General features: G+C 42.8%; 1 protein-coding gene across 1 annotated transcript; it reads left to right on the top strand.

The window, feature by feature from the left end:
• The first annotated feature begins 3,461 nt into the window (after window positions 1-3,461).
• Window positions 3,462-10,676, top strand: LOC132041693 (DNA-directed RNA polymerase II subunit RPB1-like). Its single transcript, XM_059432401.1, has 2 exons — window positions 3,462-3,641; window positions 10,029-10,676. The coding sequence occupies exons 1-2, from the start codon at window positions 3,462-3,464 to the stop codon at window positions 10,674-10,676; spliced, it is 828 nt and encodes a 275-aa protein (XP_059288384.1).
• Window positions 10,677-22,709: the final 12,033 nt, after the last annotated feature.

The raw sequence follows: 22,709 nt of genomic DNA, 5'->3' as shown, positions 1-22,709 counted from the left end.
AAGTGGTATCAGAGCGGTTCGTCCTCGGAATGTCCACAGGCCGTGTCTAGTAGAGTCCTGTTTATCGGTGTGTTGTGCACCACATCTATAAACGGGAGGCTACAGGACATTTAGGATACTGTCTTTCTTTCTGATCTTAGATCGTGCGATAGAGCGGGGTTATTAGGATGACTTCTTTTCTAACGATCTGTTATGTTTTCAGCGATGCCTCCGAGAAAGGCAACGCGGGCGCCGAAGGGCAAGTGCCGCTCTCTTCGGGGAGAGACCGGTCGGGGGCCGGCAGGGTTACTAGAGCCACGCCCGGCCCGGCGAGGAGATTGTGCCCCGGTCGGCTAGTTTCGCCACCCCATCACCGCCCCGAGGGGCACGGAGCGGCGGCGGCGCGCGGCACGAGGGCGGCCCCACCGCCCGCCCTTGAGGTTCGAGTGCCGAGCCTCCTCCTCGGCCGGGGCGGAGGACGGGGCCATGAGGGACGTTGTTCGGTCGGCCAGCCGGTGAAGAGGCAGGTCCAGAGACAGGGGGCTGGAGATGATTATGCTAGTGGACGTGACAGCCAGAGGGCTCGATATTTTCTGACCTGTAATCCGCCAGAGTTCTTCGGGTCAAAGCCCGAGGAGGACCCTCAGGAGTTTATTAGAGAGATGCGGCGTACGCTGCGACTTATCAGGGCCTCCGAGACTGAGTCAGTGGAGCGCGGCGTCGTATCGGTACGCACGATATAGCAGCCAATTGGTTTGAGTCGTGGGAGCTGTCCCGGGGTGAGGGCGCGCCACCAGCCGTATGGGAGGAGTTCACAGAGGCTTTCCTTGCTCATTTTCTACCCCCGGAGACCAGACGAGCCAGGGTACACAGGTTTATACATTTGAAGCAGCGTGGTAGGAACGTCGAGTAGGCACCACGGAGTTTGATTCCTTATCCGGATACGCTCACTGTGTGTGGCAGATATGGATGACAGAGTACACCAGTATATTATGGGGCTGGATGATTATTTGATTGACAGCTGTATGTCGATGGCTGCTCAGCCTGGCGTGGACATCGCACGAGTACAGGCATACGCCCAGGGCATGGAGGAGCGGCACAGGGGCGCCGGCCGACGGGACTTCGATAGCGCCGGCCCCGAGGCTAGGTCGGTCGGGTGATACCGGGGATTCTCGGGCGGACGGCCTCCGCGGCGGCCACGGCGGAATATTCCTCCCGGCCCGGCCGGAGGTACACCCCCACGGCCCTGCGCGGGGGCCGACACGGTCGGATATTCGGAGCGGGTCGAGCTCCGGGGCTTCGAGCTTCACGGACGGGCGAGGCGCCGGTCGGTCCGGGCCACCCTATACCTCCATGCTCCTACGTAGGAGGCACCATCGCGAGTGCTATCGGGCTACGGGTGCTTGCTTTGTTGTGGCCGTCGGGGCCCACGAGAGGTGCCCGCGTGGGGATGGTGGAGGTGGTGCGGCGCGGCCCCTACGAGGTTCGAGGTGCTGGTTCATCTTCGTCATCCGTGGCTATGCGCCTGCGCGGGCGAGGGTATGCCGGCACGGCGGACCGCGGTAGAGGCCGTGGCGGAGCGCCCGGTTCTAGCGGTCCATCGAGCCGCATATATGCTCTAGCCGGCCGTCGGGACCGGGAGGCATCACCTAACGTGGTTACGGGTACATTATTGGTTTTCTCTCGAGTTGTATATGCATTGATTGATCTGGTTCTACTTTGTCATATATTTCTCCTCTTGTGCTGATAAAATTGGGATTAAATACGAACCAATAGAACCGTTTGAGGTAGCCACTCGGTAGGGGATTCTATTATCGCTGACGGTATATAAAGATTGTTCGATAATTGTTTGTGATCGTTATAAGGCGATTTGGTAGAGCTAGACATGATTGAATTTGATGTTATTATGGGTATGGGTGGCTTGGCTTCGTGTTATGCTAATGTTGATTGCCAAAAGAAAGTAGTCCGCTTCCAATTCCCGGTGTGAACCGGTTATAGAATGGGCAGGTAATACTGCAACGCCGAGGGGTAAGTTTATTTCATACCTCAAGGCAAGAAAAATGATCAGAAAGGGTTATATTTATCATCTGGTTCGCGTACATGATTTGAAAGCTGAAACACCAACTATTCAGTCCGTTCCAGTGGTAAATGAATTCCCAGATGTATTCCCAGACGAGCTACCAGGTCTTCCTCCGGAACGGGAGATAGAATTCACATAGATGCTGTTGCGTACACTCGGCCCATATCTATTCCTCCGTACGAGAATGGCACCGGCGAACTAAAGGAATTAAAGGAGCGGTTGCGAGAGATCTTGGAGAAGGGCTTTATTCGACCAAACACGTCGCCACGGGGAGCACCGGTATTATTTGTGAGGAAGAAAGACGGTTGTCGCGGATGTGTATTGATTATCGGCAGCTGAATAAGGTAACTATAAAGAATAAATACCCCCTCCCCAGGATTGACGATTTATTTGATCAGTTGCAGGGAGCTAAATGTTTTTCAAAGATAGACCTGCGGTCTGGTTATCACCAGGTGCGAGTACGGGAGGCAGATATTCCCAAGACAGCCTTCAGGACCCGGTATGGGCACTATGAATTCAGAGTTATGTCTTTCGGGCTGACGAATGCTCCAGCGGTATTCATGGATCTTATGAATCGGGTATTCAGGCCGTTCTTGGATATGTTTGTGATCGTATTTATTGATGACATTCTGGTCTATTCTCGGTCAGAAGACGAGCACGTGGATCATTTGAGAACGGTTCTTGGGGTACTTCGACATCAGAAACTATATGCCAAATTTTCTAAATGTGAATTCTGGCTAACATCAGTGGCATTCTTGGGACATATTATTGGGGCTGACGGTATTCGGGTAGATACCCAGAAAATCGAAGCTGTGAAGAATTGGCCCCGGCCTACGACGCCGACAGAGGTACGTAGCTTCCTGGGATTGGCTGGTTATTATAGAAGATTTGTAGAGAAATTTGCTTCCATTTCAGCGCCTTTAACAAGGCTAACTCAGAAGGGAGCCAAATTCCAGTGGACGGATGCCTGCGAGCGGAGCTTCCAGTTGCTGAAGGAGAAATTGACTACAGCTCCAGTCCTGACACTTCCCGAGGGACCAGACGGGTATGTTATTTATTGTGACGCTTCAGGTGTTGGACTGGGTTGTGTATTAATGCAGCACGGCCGCGTCATAGCCTATGCTTCCCGACAGCTTAGAAAACATGAAAAGAATTATCCCACTCATGATTTGGAGCTCGCAGCGGTGATTCATGCCTTGAAGATGTGGAGACATTATCTATATGGCGTCCATGTTGATATCTATACTGAGATCATAAGAGTCTCCAATATATCTTTAAGCGAAAAGAGCTTAATTTGCGGCGAGAGACGGTGGTTAGAGCTATTGAAGGATTATGATGTTGATATTCTATACCATCCGTGGGGAAGGCCAATGTTGTCGCAGATGCTCTCAGTCGTAAATCTATGGGCAGCTTGGCGGATGTTCCACCAGAAAAGAAAGAAATAGTTCGTGAAATTCATCAGCTGGCAAGCCTTGGAGTCCGTTTAGCCGAATCTGGAAATGCTGGGATTTATGTTCGAGAAGTTGCTGAATCTTCTATTGTGGAAGAAATTAAGCGTCGCCAATATGAAGATCCTATTACGGTGCATTATCGAGACACGGCCCGTGAAAAAGAAGACTCCGTTCGAGGTTTCATCGGATGGGGTGTTATTATTCGGGCGGATTATGTGTGCACAGGGTTGCGGTTACGACGACGGGTTATGGGCGAGGCACACTATGCCCGTTATTCATTTCACCGGGGCTACAAAAATGTACCACGATCTCGGATGTCTATCTTTGGTGGGATGGCATGAAAAAGGATATCGCGAATTCGTCGCTCGGTGTCCAAAGCGCCGGCGGTCAAGATTGAGCACCGAAACCGGTGGGCTACTACGGGGAAATGGAGATACCGACGTGGAAGTGGAGAAATAATTAATATGGACTTCGTCGCGAGTTTGCCCGCACTCCACGAAGGTATGATTCTATACGGGTTATCGTTGATCGGCCGACAAAAATCAGCCCATTTCCTCGGTCGGGACCACCACTTATTCGGCGAGGATTATGCCAGATATATATTAAGGAGATAGTGAGGCTTCGTGGAGTTCCGTATCTATTATTTACGAGAGGCACTCGGTTTCTGACAGAAATTTACGAGGTCATTTCAAGACGGATTGGGGACTCGGGTAAATCTTAGTCTTGCTTTCCATCCTCGAGTGACGGACGGGCCGAGCGCGCTATCCGGACTCGAAGATATGTTACGGGCTGTATTATCGATTTCGAGAGGTAGGAAGCCGGGATGATCACTTGCCATTGATTGAATTTGCCTATAATAATAGCTACCACTCCAGTATCCGAGATGGCACCGTACGAGGCTTTATATGGCAGGAAATGCAAATCACCAATCGGCTGGTTCGATGTGGGTGAAACTAAATTAATTGGTCCGGACATGATCCACAAGCGGTGGACAAAGTAAAGCTTATTCGAGAAAGGTTATTAGCGGCCCAAAGTCGGAAATCGTATGCGAGATAATCGACGTCGGCACTTGGAGTTCGAAGTTGGTGATTGGGTATTCTGAAGGTATCGCCCATGAAAGGTGTTATGAGATTTGGTAAGAAAGGGAAGCTCGGTCAAGATATATCGGGCCTTATCAAATTGTTCGGAGAATAGGCAAAGTTGCTTATGAATTAAATTACCGGTACCTGATTTGGGAGCGGTGCACCGGTATTCCATGTTTCTATGCTCCGTAAGTGCATTGGTGACCCTTCCAGAATATTTCCTGTGGATGATGTCCAGGTCACGGAAGAACTATCCTATGAAGAGCAGCCGGTAGCTATATTGGACCGGCAGTTAAGAAGGTTGCGGAACAAAGATATAGCCTCCGTTAAGGTGCTGTGGCGGAATAACAACCGGGAGGAAACTACCTGGGAAGCTGAGGAGCTGATGAAGAAGAAGTATCCTCACTTATTTCCGGTGCCCACAGTAATTTAAATTCCTTTCTTTGACTATATTAAACTATATGTAATGTCGATAAAAGAACTCCCCGAATTGTTTACGTAAGCCACGGGGTTAATTTGACATTAGAGGACGAATGTCCTAAAGGGGGGAGGATGTTATATCCCTTATTTTGAACAACGGGACAACTTGAGTGAATTATGAGAAGTTAGGGACAAGGCTATCCCGAGAGACTTTCGTTTGTTTTAAAGGCTTAAATTGTGTATGATTTCAATGTCTTGAAAATGTTAAAGACAACACTTGGAGGAATTTTCCATTTTTAGTAAGTGGACTATTTTGGGAAAGTTGAAAATTCAAAAAAAAAAAAAAAAAAAAAAAAAAGAGGGCAAGGTGGCCGGCCACTTCATAGTGGGCCATGGCCACATGGAACATGTTGTGTATTTATAAAAGATGACTAAGTCATCTTCAACACTTAAACAATTTCTAGAAAAATCAAGAAAAAAGAGGAGACAAAAAGGAAGGGTTACGGCCATGTCCATGATTTTCAAGACCAAATTTCATCCATGAAAAAAATAAATTCTTCAAGTAAAGTTGCTAATTCAAGGGTGCTAAGTAACGTGGTGTTGTTGTTTCGGACAATAGTACGCTCGTTTTCTCTAACGACCAATTTTGGTCAAGTTAAGAAGTTGAAGAAGAAAGGTGAGTTTAATCTTGTTTTCTTGTGTTATAGATGGTGTATATGTGTTGTTGTATGCTAAAATGGAAGAAATTTATGTTAGGAGGGAACATTGAAGTTGGCCGTGTGTGGTAGGTTTGGCCATGTGTATGTGTGTTGTAGTATAAGTCATGTATTAATGGTAGTTAGCATGTTTTAATTGTTGTGGTGTGAAGAAAAGAATGAAGATCATCCTTTGGTGTGGCATAGTGTGTTGGCCGAATGGCCTTCCTTTGTGTAGTCTAGAATGAACAAATTATCGTTAGTATTTTCATTGTCGTCGTTATGGATTTTATAAGGAGAAATGCAAGTTTAATGACTTAGAATAATACTATGTTGGTTATTGGACGATTTGGGAATTTATGTGGATTTTATGTAATTTTTACATTTATGAATATTGCATTGTTAGTGTGTTGATTAATGATGTAAATCATGAATTTGGAAGAGAAGAGTGTAATTGATGTTGTTCTCGGGTTTGGGTGGACTATTTCGGGTGCAATGGAACAATATTTGGATTGTTGGAAAAATGTATGAATTGCTTAAAGTGTTATTGCATATGGTTTGAATGGGTTCGGACTAGTAGTTGGACGCATGAGCGTTAATATCAATTTGGTTGCATGAAATTAGTGACTATATTGGAATGTCTCTAAGTATATAGCAATATGTGTTTAGTGTTGGAATATGTTGGGATTGAATATTAATGTTGGAACGTATTGTGAATCGACTATTAATGTTGTGGTTTGGTTTCTTGTTGGGTTGTTGTTGAAATTAGCCGAGTTGAGAATCTCGGGGTTGGAGCATTTGGAAAAATTTCTATAAATTTTGTAAAATTTCTATGAATGCTATTTTTGGCTTTTTGGTACGTACGGGTGTCTAAAGGCACTAGTATGGCTTAATGTTAGTCGTGACTTTGCGTTATGTAGATCTTGGAATTGCCGAGGGTTGAGGCTAGAGTACTTGGAGAAGGCCTAAGGACAAAATTGGAATTTTGGAAATTTATTGAAAAGGAATTGCAAAATATGATTCATGAAGAATTGGGCCAAAAAGAGAATAAGAAAATGAGGCCCAAATTTGGAAAGGGTGGCCGGCCATGCTTGGCCCAAACCCACCAAATTAATAAAATCTTCCATGTGCCAAACATGTGAGCAATTAAGGGGACATATATATATATATATATATATATATATATATATATATATATATATATATATATATATATATATATATATATATATATATATGTATTTCTCTCTAGAATTTTCAAGAAAAATCAAAAGAAATCAAGAAAACACAAAAAAAAGGCCTTCGGCCGTGGAGAAAGAAGAGAGAAAAGAAAGAAGAGAAAAATTCTTGGAGCTTGGTTGTTGATTCAAAAACTTGGTTCTTCTTGGATTCATACTAAGTTCAAGGTGCTCTTCAAAGTGGGTATAATTTTCAAGGCAAGAAAGTATTTCTTTTGGCAAGTGGAATTTAGTTGGAAAGGTAAGAATTTTATGCTCTTTATATGTTATGGAAGATTTGTTTATGTTGTGGTATGGTGAAATTGATATGAAATTCAAAAAAAAAACATGGAAATTTCATGACATGTGTGTGTTGTGCATGCGTGTGTGTGTGTAGCCAGACTAGTTGATTTTTATGTTATGTTCTAGTTGTGGTTATGGTGTATTCATATTGGAGAAAGAAGATTGAATGACTTGATTGAAGTTGTGAATGTTAGATGTGACCGTGTGTGAGGTGTGTTTTGGAAGTTAGAATGAAAATGAAGTGAATTTAATTTTTTTTGCTATGTTATGTTGTTATGATCTTAGTGATGCAAATAAGGGTTTAATGACTTGAATTGGCATTGTGTGTGTTGTTGTATGTAATTATGGGAATTTATGCGATTTTATATTTTTATATAATGATGAAAGTAAGTGGTAAATGTGAATTATGATAGTTGTTAATGGAATTGAAAGGAAACAATGTGTTTGGAAGCTTTGTTGTGTTTGGAAGTTTTGATGGAATTATGGAATTGATGGAAATTTTTGTATATTTGTGAAATAATGTATGAAATGCTAATGGAATGTATTTGAATGGTCTTGAATGAGTTAAATGAGTATAGAAACATTGATATTAGTTTGAAAATGTGAAGTTAGTTTGGAAGTTGTTGCTTTATGAAGAAAGAAGACTAATTATGTTAATAAGCGATTCTAGTGTTAATTGTTGTTGTTGTGGTGTTGTTGTTGGGTTGTTGTTGTTATTGTTCTAGCCGAGTTAATTCTCGGGGTGCCACATTTAGGGGGAGGTGCTGCCGAAATTTCGGTAGACAAGTATAAACCCAAGGTTGAAATGTTAACTCTCATGAATAGTAACTGGTAAAGGTGACCATTTGCAGATTTTTGACGAAACAGGAATCGAAATTGGACGAGCGTAAGGCACAACAAAGGTATGTAAAGTCTTGCCCTTCATTCTTTGGCATGTTCTGAGTGTGTCAGGCTTGAAAGCGAGCCTCGAACGCACTTCTGCTTCTCACACTCCGAGATTGAAAATAGCCCGAAACCCTTTAGTAAGATTGAATTATTCCTTTACCTTTGGTCGACAAAACAAACTATATGTATGTAATTTCCATAAATGGAGTTGGAACACCCTATAATGATTATGGATGACTCCCTAAGATTATTATCTATCATTTATGTATATCACCGTGATCGGGTCGAGGAGGGCCCACAAAACACGACACTCCTTGTGTGGCTCAAATTGATTTATTTTGTTCGTTTTTCATAGGTAACTCCTAGTTATGTTTCCGTCGCTAGTTAATAAGTATTGTGACTATCTTTACCGAATCTTGACATTATTCGACATAACGGAACGGTTACGGACACTCATTACGATATAATCGACTACTCGATTTGACCTACCGTACGGACTATTTCGGTTCCGTTGAGTACGAATATTGGTACGTATGCATATGGTTTCTCATTAATCATGTTCGTGGATGCCTCAACGCTTCCTTCGCGCGCCGGGCCGAGGTTACGTGATTCGTGCACTTGGTTTGCATTGTTCACGCGTCCCTCGGATGTGCGGGCGGGATCTGTTACATCGATTATGATTTGATTATGTGATATTATGGGGATGGCGGCCGGGATGGCATTTGATACGATTCTGTACTGTCCACCGCGTCCGTACTAAGAGGGTCGGGTTACGCCGCGTCCCTTATTAAAGGGCGGGATACGATATATGATATGTATGTACGAATATGCTTATGACTCGCATGCATGATTTGAGATTACGATTTGGATAAAGATACGTACGTCACATTTACGCACGTCCGTTTCGGACTACGATTATGTCCGTCATACTTCGAGTTCGATCTGTACGAGAGTCCGTCTTGTCACTCCTTTGTACTTCGGACTATATGTTTATGATTTGTGATCACACTACCTGCGATTTGCCTGCTTCCGTCGATTTGCATTGTATTGAAACTCCGTCCGCTACATTCCTAAATACGACATATTATGATTACGTACGCACACTCGTAAGTACGCTCGCTACGACAATCCGATTACGTCCGTTATGATTTTACCTATCCGACTCTCGATTATGATTATGTATATTTTGTTTCCGCTTTACATACTCGGTACATTTCGTGCGACCCCCTGTTCTTCGGGGGGGTGCGTTACATGCCCGCGGTACGGACGCGCGCGTGATACGCCACCGGTTTAGGACTTCGGTTCTTTGCATGCGAGAGCTCCTTTTGATCGGAGGCGATATTTTTGGTATATATCTTTTTTTGTTTGTACGCTTTGTACATATGGTCATTTGGGTACGACGGGGCCTGTCCGTCTTCGATTGTTCGTATGTTAGAGGCCTGTAGACATGTTTGTGGGTTGTGGGTTGTCCTTTGTTCAGGTAGGTGTGTGCGAGTTGCGACTCTGTCTGTTATAACAGCCCTAACGGCTTCTGTACAGGTTTAAGTATGTATATATGTATATGTATGTTCGTGCGATGCATTTTATATCTGTATGAATTTATGTATATTTAAACAGAGTTAGCTATTTGGTATGCCAGATCTGTTAGGTAGGTACGTATGGGTGTCCAGTTAGGACACCAGTCGCGGCCTACGGGGTTGGGTCGTGACAAAAGTGGTATCAGAGCGGTCAGTCCTCGGAATGTACGCGGGCCGTGTCTAGTAGAGTCTTGTTTATCGGTGTGTTGGGCCCCACATCTATAAACAGGAGGCTACAGGACATCTAGGATGTTATGTTACCCTTTCTTGGAATCTTAGATCGTGCGATAGGGCTGTATTGTTAGGATGGTTCCTCCCAACGAATTGCTGTGTCTACAGCGAGGCTCCAAAAGAGCAACAACGTCAGTATTTTGGGAAATTGTTTCTGACCCTCTCCCTGCAGGTGATTGTAGGTTGACGAAGATGAAGAGGACGGCTCCTGACGAGGGGGATGGGGGTGCTAAGAAGGCCCCTAGGATGTCACCGGGGCCGAGTAGGCAAAGCCCCAGCTATTCGATTGAGACAGATCCTTCGGAGGATCCCACGGAGGACAGTTACGATACGGATCCGTCGGAGGACCCATCTACGACCCCTAGAGCCGAGGATTCCGCGGAGGGTGGCTATGATACAGATCTCTCGGAGGATCCGACGATGACTCCTCCAGAGTTTCTTACCTCCACGGAGGAAGATAGTTATGAGACAGACCCATCGGAGCATTTCTCTGGGACGACGGAGGAGGAGATTTTCAGGTATGCGCCAGCTGCTCCTGTGAGGGAGAACCCCGTTAGCCCGGCCACCTCGGAGAGTGCTACGGATTTCTCCTGTTCTTTGTCTTGGTCCCCAGTGAGCCGGGAATTGTCTGATTATTTATATTCCTCCGATTCGGATGTGGGAAATAGCGGGGGCCAGATAGGTGGGGGGCAGACAGATGAGGATGATGATGGACACACCTCTCACGGCAGCTCCCCAGGTCAGACCCGAGATTGATTATTTATAAGTATGTGAGTTTCTTAAAATTTCCTATGTGTGTATGATTTCTGTAGAATATTATTCGGTGACAGTAAGGGCGACTGAGATGTCCCCGCCATAGGTATAAATCCAGAAACCCCGGGTGGAAGATATTATGAGTACAAGTGGAAGTAGATATTGAGGAAACCCGGAGGGGCAATATGGTAATTGTGTAGTTTGGACCGGGGGTGGGACCGCTACGAAAATTTACGAAAAATTTATTAAGGCGCGTTGACGCCCTAAATTACGTGGCAAAGATCGTGTGAGGCAATTGACGCAGTGATATTACCGATAACGCATCAGAATGCATAGAAGTTTTGAAGTTAAGCGTGCTGAGACCAGAGCAATCCTGGGATGGGTGACCCCCCTGGGAAGTACGTCAAGAATTTTTTCACAAATATGGATATGGAGACTAAATGAGAATTTGGGGTAACTTAAGTGGAATTTGAGTGTGTGGGATGATTAGAGGTCGAGAAAGGATTACACAGATTAAGACAGACGAGATCGGAGAAGAATGAAGAAGGAACGGTTCGAAACCGAAATTTAAATGGCGATTGGAAATGTTTGTAAGTAGGATGACAAGGAAATTTCCGTAAGTCTCGATATATGGTAAAGGTAGTTCGACACGTTTACGTGATTAGTATACCCTATCGTGAATTTCGCGATCACAATCCGACCACGTTTTCGATATACGAAGTTTTCCGACTCGATCACGACTCCGATATTTCGTCTGTCCGATAAATCTCTATACATCGACTCGATCACGGATACGTACGATATACTTCTATGCGTACGATTCGACTACGGATTTACCCGATATAGTTCGGTACATCGACTGCGAATATGGGTTTGTCCGATATGCTTACGTGCGTCCGGCTCGATCATGAATCGTTTGATATAACGTATGATTACGATTAAATCGCTATGCTTCCGTACTTCGATTCGGATACGACTTCGTCGACATACCTCTGATCTTCCAGCTCTGACAAATATTCTGTTCACCCTATATCTGATTTAAAATCGTATGGACCGCTAGACTAATTAGGATTTCGAACAGCCCCAATACCGCAATATCGAAAAATGATAGAAGGACTTGGAAAGTGAAGGCTCTTACAATTACTTCGATCAAGTGTGAGTATGTAATTGGCGGGGAAGACCTCCCCCGAAGTGTTTGTAAAACCTATAAGGCTAATTTAACATTCGAGGACGAATGTTTTAAAGGGGAGGATGTTATATCCGGCAATTTTGCGTATTTGGAAAACTTGGAATTAACCTTGACTTGTAAGGAATAAGGTCATGTTTGGATTTTTCTTAATATGTGTATGCCGGTTATGGAAACTTGAATGCGGAAACAATGGAGAAGGCCTAAGGGCAAAATTGAAATTTTGGGAATTAATTTCGGGAATTGCAAAATATGATTCATGAAGAATTGGGCCAAAAAAAGAATAAAAAATGAGGCCCAAATTTGGAAAGGGTGGCCGGCCATGCTTGGCCCAAACCCACCAAATTAATAAAATCTTCCATGTGCCAAACATGCAATTAAGGGGACATATATATATATATATATATATATATATATATATATATATATATATATATATATATAATCCTCTCTAGAAAGAAAAATCAAAAGAAATCAAGAAAAAAAAAAAAAAGGCCTTCGGCCGTGGAGAGAGAAGAGAGAAAAGAAAGAAGAAAAATTCTTGGAGCTTGGTTCTTGATTCAAAATTTGGTTCTTCTTGGATTCATACTAAGCTCAAGGTGCTCTCCAAGTTGGTATAATTTTCAAGGCAAGAAAGTGCTTCTTTTGGCAAGTGGAAGAATTTATTGGAAAAGGTAAGATTTTTTTTCTTTATGTTATGGAAGATTTATTTATATATATATGGAGAAATGGATAGAATTCAAAAAAAAAAAAAATCATGGAAATTTCATGACAGGTGGCCGTGTGTGTGTGTGTGTGTGTGCCGTGTGTGTGTGTATGTTATATGCATAGTTGTAAGTTGAATTTTGTATTGTGTTCTAGTTGTGGTTATGGTGGAAATTCATGTTGGAAATGAAAGTTGAAGGAATTTGATGGAAGTTAGAAAAATAGATGTTGGCCGTGTGGTATGGAAGTTAGAATGAAAATGAATTAATTTTGTTTGTTATGTTAATTGTGTCGTTAAGGCCTTGTGAAGTAGATGGAAGAATAATGGTTTAAGTTAACACGAAGAATTGGTTGTTAAGTTGTTGTCGGAAAATATGCGATTTTATATAGTTTATGTAAATATGAAATGGAAGTGGTAAGATGCAAATTATGATAGTTGTTAATGGAATTGAAAGGTAACAATGTGTCATGGAAGTCTATGTTGGTTTGGAAGTTTTGAATGGAATTATGGTGTCGGTGGAATTTTGTATAGTTTGTGAAATAATGTATGAAATGCTCCCAAATTGTATTTGAATGGTCTTGAATGAGTAAATGAGTATGAAAACATTGATATTAGTTTGAAAATGTGAAGTTAGTTTGGAAGTTGTTGCTTTATGAAGAAAGAAGACTAATTATGTTCATAATGCGATTTGTGTTAATTGTTGTTGTTGGTGTTGTTGTTGGCTTGTTGTTGATTTTCTGAGCCGAGATAATTCTCGGGGTGCCACATTTATAGGGGAGGTGCTGCCGAAATTTCGGTAGACAAGTAGAAACCCAAGGTTGGAATGTTAACTCTCATGAATAGTAATTGGTAAAGGTGACCATTTGCAGATTTTTGGCGAAACAGGAATCGAAATTGGACGAGCGTAAGGCATAACAAAGGTATGTAAAGCTTTTCCCTTCATTCTTTGGCATGTTCTGAATGTAACAGGCTTGAAAGCGAGCCTCGATCGCACTTCTGCTTCTCACACTCCGAGATTGAAAATAGCCCAAAACCCTTTAGTAAGATTGAATTATTCCTTTACCTTTGGTCGACAAAACAAACTATATGTATGTAATTTCCATAAATGGAGTTGGAACACCCTATAATGATTATGGATGACTCCTGAGGATTATTATCTATCATTTATGTATATCACCGTGATCGGGTCCGAGGAGGGCCCACAAAACTCTGACACTCCTTGTGTGGCTCAAATTGATTTATTTCTGTTCGTTTTTCATAGGTAACTCCTAGTTATGTTTCCGTCCGCTAGTTAATAAGTATTGTGACTATCTTTCTGAATCTTGACATTATTCTGACATCTGGAACGGTTCTGGACACTCTGTTCTGATATAATCTGACTACTCTGATTTGACCTACCGTCTGGACTATTTCAGTTCCGTTGAGTCTGAATATTGGTCTGTATGCATATGGTTTCTCATTAATCTGTTCGTGGATGCCTCAACGCTTCCTTCACTGCGCCCGGGCCAGGTTCTGTGATTCGTGCACTTCACTGCATTGTTCACCGCGTCCCTCGGATGTGCGGGCCGGGATCTGTTACATCTGATTATGATTTGATTATGTGATATTATGGGGATGGCGGCCGGGATGGCATTTGATACGATCGTACGTCCACCGCGTCCCGTACTAAGAGGCCGGGTTCGTTTCTCGCGTCCCTTATTAAAGGGCGGGATCGATATATGATATGTATGTCCGAATATGCTTATGACTGCATGCATGATTTGAGATTCTGATTTGGATAAAGATATTCACCGTCACATTTACGCACGTCCGTTTCGGACTCGATTATGTCCGCCATACTTCGATTCGATCTGACATGCGAGAGATTCTATATTTCGTCACTCCTCCGTACTTCGGACTCGTTTATGATTTGTGATCACACTCGTATATCGATTTTGCATTGTGCTTCTCGGCTACATTTGCATTGTGCTGAAACTCCGTCGTTTGCTACATTCCTAAATCTCGACATATTATGTTTTCGCACACTCGAACAAGGTATTACGCTCCGCTACGAATCCGATTCTGTCTGTTATGATTTTACCTATCCGACTCTGATTATGATTATGTATATTTTGTTTCCGCTTTACATACTCGGTACATTTCCGTACTGACCCCCTGTTCTTCGGGGGCTGCGTTACATGCCCGCAGGTACAGGCGCACCGCGTGATACGCCACCGGTTTAGGACTTCGGTTGCTGCCTGAGGAGCTCCTTTTGATCCGGAGCTGATATTTTTGGTATATATCTTCTGTTGTTTGTCTGCTTTGTACATATGGTCATTTGGGTACGACGGGGCCCGTCCCGTCTTCTGATTCTGTTCTGTATGTTAGAGGCCTGTAGACATGTTTGTGGGTTGTGGGTTGTCCTTTGTTCAGGTAGGTGTGTGCGAGTTGCGACTCTGTCTGTTATAACAGCCCTAACGGCTTCTGTACAGGTTTACGTATGTATATATGTATATGTATGTTCGTGCGATGCATTTTATATCTGTATGAATTTATGTATATTTAAACAGAATTAGCTATTTGGTATGCCAGATCTGTTAGGTAGGTACGTATGGGTGTCCAGTTAGGACACCAGTCGCGGCCTACGGGGTTGGGTCGTGACAGTTTCTTGTTGGGTTGTTGTTGAAATTAGCCGAGTTAGAATCTCGGGGTTGGAGCATCTGCAGGGGAAATGTTGCCGAAATTTCTGTAGAATCTAATGTTCGTTTGGAATTGAATGCCTAAAAATGTATGGCTAATGTTAATGTGCTTTGCGTTATTTAGATCTTGGAGTTGCCGAGGGTTGAGGCTTGGCTTGTATTGCGATCGAAAGAGGTATGTAAGGCGTCGCTTTCTTTTCCTTTGGCATGTCCTAGCGCTATTAGGCTATAACCCGCGTCTCGGGGTTATTCCGTTCTTAAATCCGAGCTTAGATACGTACTTGTTAGATCCTAAAGATTTATTCTTTAATATGTTCAATGTAAGACTCTTAAGCTTTCAAATAAACGAGTTTTCAAAAGACTTATGAAAATTTTGACTACAAAGAGGTCCCGAACTTCAAATGTCCGTAACTTTTGCGTACGACCTCGGAACGCCCCAAAACATAATATGTAAGTTCATAAGGCATAACTCTTCCCTACCCCGCGTAGTCGGGCTCGGATGGGGGTCGGCACCCGTCCGTGGGGCCGCGGCCTTTCTATGCTACCTTTATGGATTTTTCGGGAAAATTCAATATTTTCTTCACTATGATTTTCTCATATGGCTTTCTTATTTACTTAATGAGTCGTTTATGATTTTGATGCATATGATTACTCACGACTCCGCTCGTGCTTATGGTTATTGCTTCGTTCCGGGATCCGGGCCGGTTATGTTTCGTGCGCGTTATGACATATTACGGTGTGATCTTTGTGTTACGGTTCGCCGAGCTTCTCGCTAGAGAGTCGGGTCCCGTTTATACGTGGTGTTATGTTGTGTTTGGTGTTATGGTTGACTATGATGTGTTACGGGGATATGTCGGGTTACGGAGATATGAAACTTTCTGGTGTGATGCTGTGGTATGGCGCCATCGACAGGCGGGCGACCATCGTTCTAAGAGCCTTTGCATGATTTTAATTTTTGATAAATACTTTGATGTTTTGTAAATTATATTCATTTTCTGTGATATGTTATTATGTTTCTGAAATCCTGCTTTTACATACTCGTACCTTTCGTACCGACCCCGCTTTCTTCGGGGGCGCGTTTCGTACCGCCGGTACGACGCCCGCTTGAGGATCCCCTGCTAGGCCATCTATTCTCGTTCGGGAGTGCTTCTTCCGGAGCTTATACATTTTGGTATATATTTTGTTCTTCGATGCATATGTATATTATTATTCGGGGGGTACGACGGGGCCCGTCCCGTCATATGATTTCGTTATTCCGTACGTAGGTCTGTGGATATGTACGTGGGTTATGGCTATGTCTGTACAGTATTGTATATGTACGTGTGATATGTTCGGGGCGGTTCACCCGCCACGGCAGCCTTGCCGGCTCGCCTATATTTGTGTATATATGGATATGTTGGCCCTGTGTGGCCTTTGTGGGTATCTTCTGCGTGCAGGTCAATTTTGGGTTAGTAAGAAAAACAGAGGAAACTCTGCCCAAATTTTTGTAAATACTTGAGTTGCTATTTTTGGCTTTTTGGTACGTACGGGTGCCCAGGTCGGGCACTAGTCACGGCCTACGGGGTTGGGTCGTGACATAGAGTTACCTTAGGGAGCATATCATAGCCTATTCATACTAAGACATGCCAAAGAAAGAAAGGTGAGCTTTACATACCTTGGCCGCTCTCTAAACTAACCCACGCTCACGTCTCGGCTTCTCGCGGTCTACAAAAATGTCATTGGACACCCAACATTAGCCATAAGCATTAAAGAACCTAATTCCAAGCCGTCACTTCTTCCATGAAAATTTCGGCAGCACCTCCCCTATATATTCACCAACCCCGAGAATTCAACTCGGCTAATGTCAACAACAACCAAACCAATAATCATAATGACAACATCCATGATCAATTCATAACGCATTCTAAGCAAGTCGCACAATATTTCAAAACAGCCCGTGCAATACATAATGCACCCGAAACCTTCCAACTTCATTTGGAACGCTCATAACATACTTTCTACTTTCCAAGTTCATAACTACATCAACAATCCCATACACTACAAAATTATTTTTATAAATTCAAGAACTACATTAGAATCACATTACATTCTAAATCAGCCCACAACAATATTATCCTCAATTTAAGTGATCAACCCTTCATCCTACGTCATAACATTCATAACGACGACAATCAAAACTCTAGATAACATTGATTCATTTCCTACGTACCAAGCAGCCCCTACGGCTACACACACAACACCACGTCCAAACACCAACATCCAAGGGTTCATGATTTCCATTCACTCCAACACACTACAACAATCAACATGCCAATTAGAATTGATTCATCGCTCCTAGACATACTATACACATGCACGGCCAACATCAACATCCATATTTTCATGATTTTCATTCATTTCCATACTTCACAACATACACAACTCATCTATAACATATGAAAAATAAGATAAAATCATACCTTTCCTTCACCTCCTCTCGGCTAGGCCTTACTCTTTGCAAAACGAATGGTTTTCTTCATCCAACAACTACTCCACGTCGACGAGGACCCTCCAATTAGTAGAAAACTAGAAGAAAAATAATTTTTCCATGATCACCATCAAGAGAGCGGATTCGGCCAGCTCTTGGCCGTGGCTCCTCTTCTTCTTTATTTTCAAGTTCTTGAAATTTCTAGGATGAAGAATGAAAATATATGTCTTCCATGGTCCTCACTTGTATATATATATATATATATATATATATATATATATTTATAGGCACATGCCTAGTCATGTGCCCCTTGGCCGTTTTTCCCTTCTTTCTTTTGTCTCCAATTTTCTTCAATTTTCTAGAATTTTCCTTAGGTAATAAAAGATGAATTTTGCTCCTTAGTCATCTTTTCCATCACATGTATGTTGCATCATGTGGGACATAGTCCACTCCAACTTGGATGGCCACAAGGCTTCTTCCACAAGTCATGAATAAAAGTTTTCAAATTCCAAGTTTGCCCTATGCCAACAATGCCTACAAGCAACTTGCGCCTTAAAGCAAAACCGGAGAATGGCCTCGCCATTAACTTCCCGCGATTGACTCGAAATATTCCAATGTACGAAATGCGAGGTATAACATCCTTCCCCCCTTTGGAACATTCGTCCTCGAATGTTCAACTAGTCCTGCGGGGTCGCATAAGCACCTCGGGGGAGCTCCCTTTCTATAGCTATTTCCATCCTTCATACCATCTTTTTGCTATCCAATACCATTCTCTTGTCATACTCTTTTTCTTCATACCCGTCCATTTTTAAGGCGTCGTGTCATTCGAGGTTTTTGCAAGACTTCTCACACTGCCTCAAACGCCATTCTAACTCTTATACACTTATTGTTGATTTTCCGATCTCACTAACTTACTTCGGGGAAGGGGCCTCGTTGGTAGCCCAGACGTCCATACCAAATACATTATCATACCAACTGTTCTTATCCCACTCTTGCATTTCTCTTACCCGCTTCCCTGTCCATTCATGCCTGTTTTGTTTGTTTTTTTTTTTTTTTTTTCGGCACACGGGAAATCTTATGCTACCTCTGTGTCATTCAGAACACACTACTCTTACATAATCCTCTTCTCATTTTCAAAACGTATTCTGTTCGTTCACATTTTACCCGTATCATCCCAGTCATTTCCCAGCATTAATTCTGCCTTGTATCTTGTCTTTCTATAACCTAGTCCCTCACAATCCTCCGCTTATGTCACTTGTGCCCTCAGTCATACGTCATAACCTATTACTACACTGTTATCTCGCTTCCTTTTTATTCCTTTCTTTCCGTTAACTCCTTTTCTTCGCCGACCCGACTTGGCCCGTTCTACGCGTCCTCTTAAGGTTTCTGGTCGCTCCACGTACTCTAATCTCTCTTAGACTACTCCAATTTCTTATTCGCTCCTTACGTCTGAATTTGTAGGATTTTCAGAAAACTTCCCAGGGGGGGTCACCCATCCTGGAATTGCTCTCACGCCAGCACGCTTAACTTTGAGACTTTAATGAAATCGGGTGCGTTAATGCCGGTATAATCGCGTCCGCCTCACCGCACAACCTTCATTACATATCCTAGAGTACGTCGGAGCCTTACCAGATTTCAAAACGTCCCCACAACACATTTTACCAGCTATCTGATCGATACATTCCTATTCGTCACAATTTTTTTCTCATACGCTTATCTTAATCAGATCACTTTATCCAAACCTGCCAGTCCTTTCTAAATCATCGCCTAGTAGCACAAGTTCTTCCAAATTTCCTTACTACCATATTTCCACCGACGTCTTATTGACTATTTTACCACTCATTCCACAATTAACTTATTCCTAGAGGGCAGCCGTACTTTACTGCTCAGTTAACTTTTATCGCTGCTGTTAACCCGACTTTTTCAAAATATTTTCCAACTTGTATCTCATTCTCGTATTATTTCTAGAAAAATTTCTGCAGAGTTTTCTCTGTACTTCTTACTATTCCAAAACCTGCACGCAGGAAATACCAATACTGCCTCACAGGGCCATCATCATAAATACATATCACATCATATCATATCGTATCATAGCCACACAGGGCTCTCAATATTCCCAAAGGTCCGAAGATATTAAATTTACCTCGTATGCTCAACACGGCTACACGTGTCACATTTTCTTGCTTACCTTCCCTTTTCAGTTTCCAACTTTGCCTTTCAATTGTATGCCGATACCTTACTTAACATATATCTTTCGTGTCTTTACTTACCTGCGTGCTTTGTAATCTTCCATACCGCTTGGTCGCTTCCGCCTGTCAACGTCAGTCCTCTGCCGAAATCGAGGTCAATGTCGGGAATTTCCTATAACTTGGCTCTACAGCACGATCTAAGGTGCCAAAGAAGAGTAACCATCCTAGATGCCCCGTAGCCTCCTGTTTATAAATGTGGCGCGCTTCACACCATAAGCGAGGACTGCGGGACACGACTTTGCGTACAACCCCCTAGGACGAACCGCTCGATACCAATTTGTCACACCCCGATTTCCGATAGGGTGTGATGGGCACCCGACTCCTTATCTGGGGCCGAGCGAACCCTCAGACTATCGTAATACTCGTATTCATATTGGGCCCTCGACCAAATCATAAGTACATAACAAAAATTTGTATGAAAAACGAACATACTTTATATCGTTACAGATCAAACACAACCTGCGACCGTACAAAATTTGTAATATCATATGTAACAATACGACGGCTTATAGAGCCGCTCACAACTGACATCTTATACACACGACTCTGTCTGCAAAGTCTCTAGCATGACTCGGATATCATAACACAAACAAACTCTGACTCGGCAGCACTCCGGAACAAGTGGAGCTCGCCAATCCCGCTGGAACATCTTCTCGCTAATATCTCTACAGCTCACTGGGTGTACCTGCGCGGCATGAAACGCAGCCCCCGAAGAAAGGGGGTCAGTACGGAATATGTACTGAGTATGTAAAGCAGGAAATCCATTTACAGAGTCATAACCGGAATGAAAATTACAGAAAACAAGTATAGGAATTAGAGAGTCATAATTTGCCTGTATAACACTTATCATGTATATACATATGCCGGTGAGCAAAACATATCGCAATCATAGTAATTCGAAAATCATATGCGAAGTACAGAAAACAGATTTAGTAGCCAGAATGTCAAAAGCTTAGCTTACTCTTCTTTCTTTTTGAAAAACGCTTCTGTCTCACATATATAGAAAAATAGATCATATCATAATAGCTGACATTAGCCGATGTGGGATTTGCCTAAACCAGTGCGGAATTTTGCCTCGCCACTGGGTTTGCCCCACCACCGGCTCCGAAACCAACAAATCATAGTCCAGACTATCAAAATCACATATCACATGCATACAAAACGTGTCCCGGCCCTCTAGTGAGGGACTCGGTAAATAGAACCATCATATGCACGTCAATTATCAGAGATCATATGTGGGTTACAGAAAACATGTGTAATAATCCGAATGTCAAAATACTTACTGAGTAGAATGCAAATCATGCATAGGCTCTTAGAACGGTGGTCGCCCGCCCGTCGTTGGCGCCACACCACATCATACTCCAGAAATTTTCATATCTCCGTATCCCCGTCACACAGCACATCATATATACCACGGTACCCGGCCAAGAGGGACACGGCGTACCGGACACATCATAACACCATTATCCTCGGTTCCCGGCCGAAGGGGCTCGGCGAACCAGACACATCATACTCCAAAATTATAGCATAATGCGCACGATAACAACCGGCCCGGGATCCGGCGAAGGAAGTCATAATAGTGGCACGGCGAGTCGTGGGATTTATGTACCATTCAATCATTCATACGGACTCCACATAATAATCAAACAGTTTATCATTCACAAACCAAAGCAATGGTCAGATCAAGTGCCTTCCGAACGTTACTCGGAAACATATCGAATAAATCTTTGTCCATCATAATTACGTATCAAAATTATATGCATACGGATTCTCGTTTCATACATTTACACAGACTTACCAGAATATTCAGACGAATCATCATTTACAAACTGATGACATTGACCAAATCAAATCTCTTCCAGATATTATCCGGGACTTATTAACAGAACTTTAGACGTCATAATCCCGTATCAGAATCACATACGTACGAATCTCTAGTTCAAACTTAACAGATAAGTGAGTACTTGTTACACCTTGAAAATTTCCCCTTAAGTGTCTTTGTTACATCCGGCATTTTTGCGAATTTGAAAATTTGGACATAACCTTGACTTAAAAGGAATAAGGTCATGTTTGGATTATTTTCTTTATATATGAATGTTGCTTATGGAAGTATGGATGCGGGGATATCGAGCAAGGCTAAGGGCAACAATTGGAATTTCGGAAATTAGTTTCGGAAAATTTCAAAATGAGATTACTCATGAGTTGGGCTCAAAAAAAAAAAATAAGAAAGTTTAGGCCCAATATGTAAGGTGGCCGGCCATACATGGCCAAGCCCATGGAAATTTTAATTTATTTTCCATGTGCTAAATAATATATAGGCAAGCCAAGTTCAAGAAACTTGAAAGAAAGCAAGAACTAGAAAAAAGAAGAAGCCATTCGGCCAAGAGAGAAAGAGAGAAAAAAAAAAGAGAAAATTTTCTTGCCTTAATCCTTGGTTCAAAAAACTCGTTCTTGTTGGATTCCTAACAAGCTCAAGACGCTCTTCAACGTGGTATAGTTGGTTTGAGAAAGAACTCCGTTTGCGGAAAGTTGAAATTTCAAGAAAAGGTAAGAATTCTATGTTTTAAGTTATGGAATAAATTTATATGTTATGATGATAGGAATTGGATGAGAATTATGGAATAGTGGTGAGTGTGTGTGCATGTGAAATATAGTGGTGGCCGTGAGCCATGGTCTTGCGAAAAGGCAGGGATTTTGTGTTTTCTTTTCGTGTTATAGAAGATTTATAAGTGTTGTGATGAGTATAAATG

This window comes from Lycium ferocissimum, unplaced genomic scaffold (genome assembly GCF_029784015.1).
Source record: "Lycium ferocissimum isolate CSIRO_LF1 unplaced genomic scaffold, AGI_CSIRO_Lferr_CH_V1 ctg11155, whole genome shotgun sequence".
In the NCBI taxonomy this organism is placed as follows: Eukaryota; Viridiplantae; Streptophyta; class Magnoliopsida; order Solanales; family Solanaceae; genus Lycium; species Lycium ferocissimum.
Note: the sequence above shows the minus strand (reverse complement) of the source record. Positions and strands in the feature narration are given on the sequence as shown.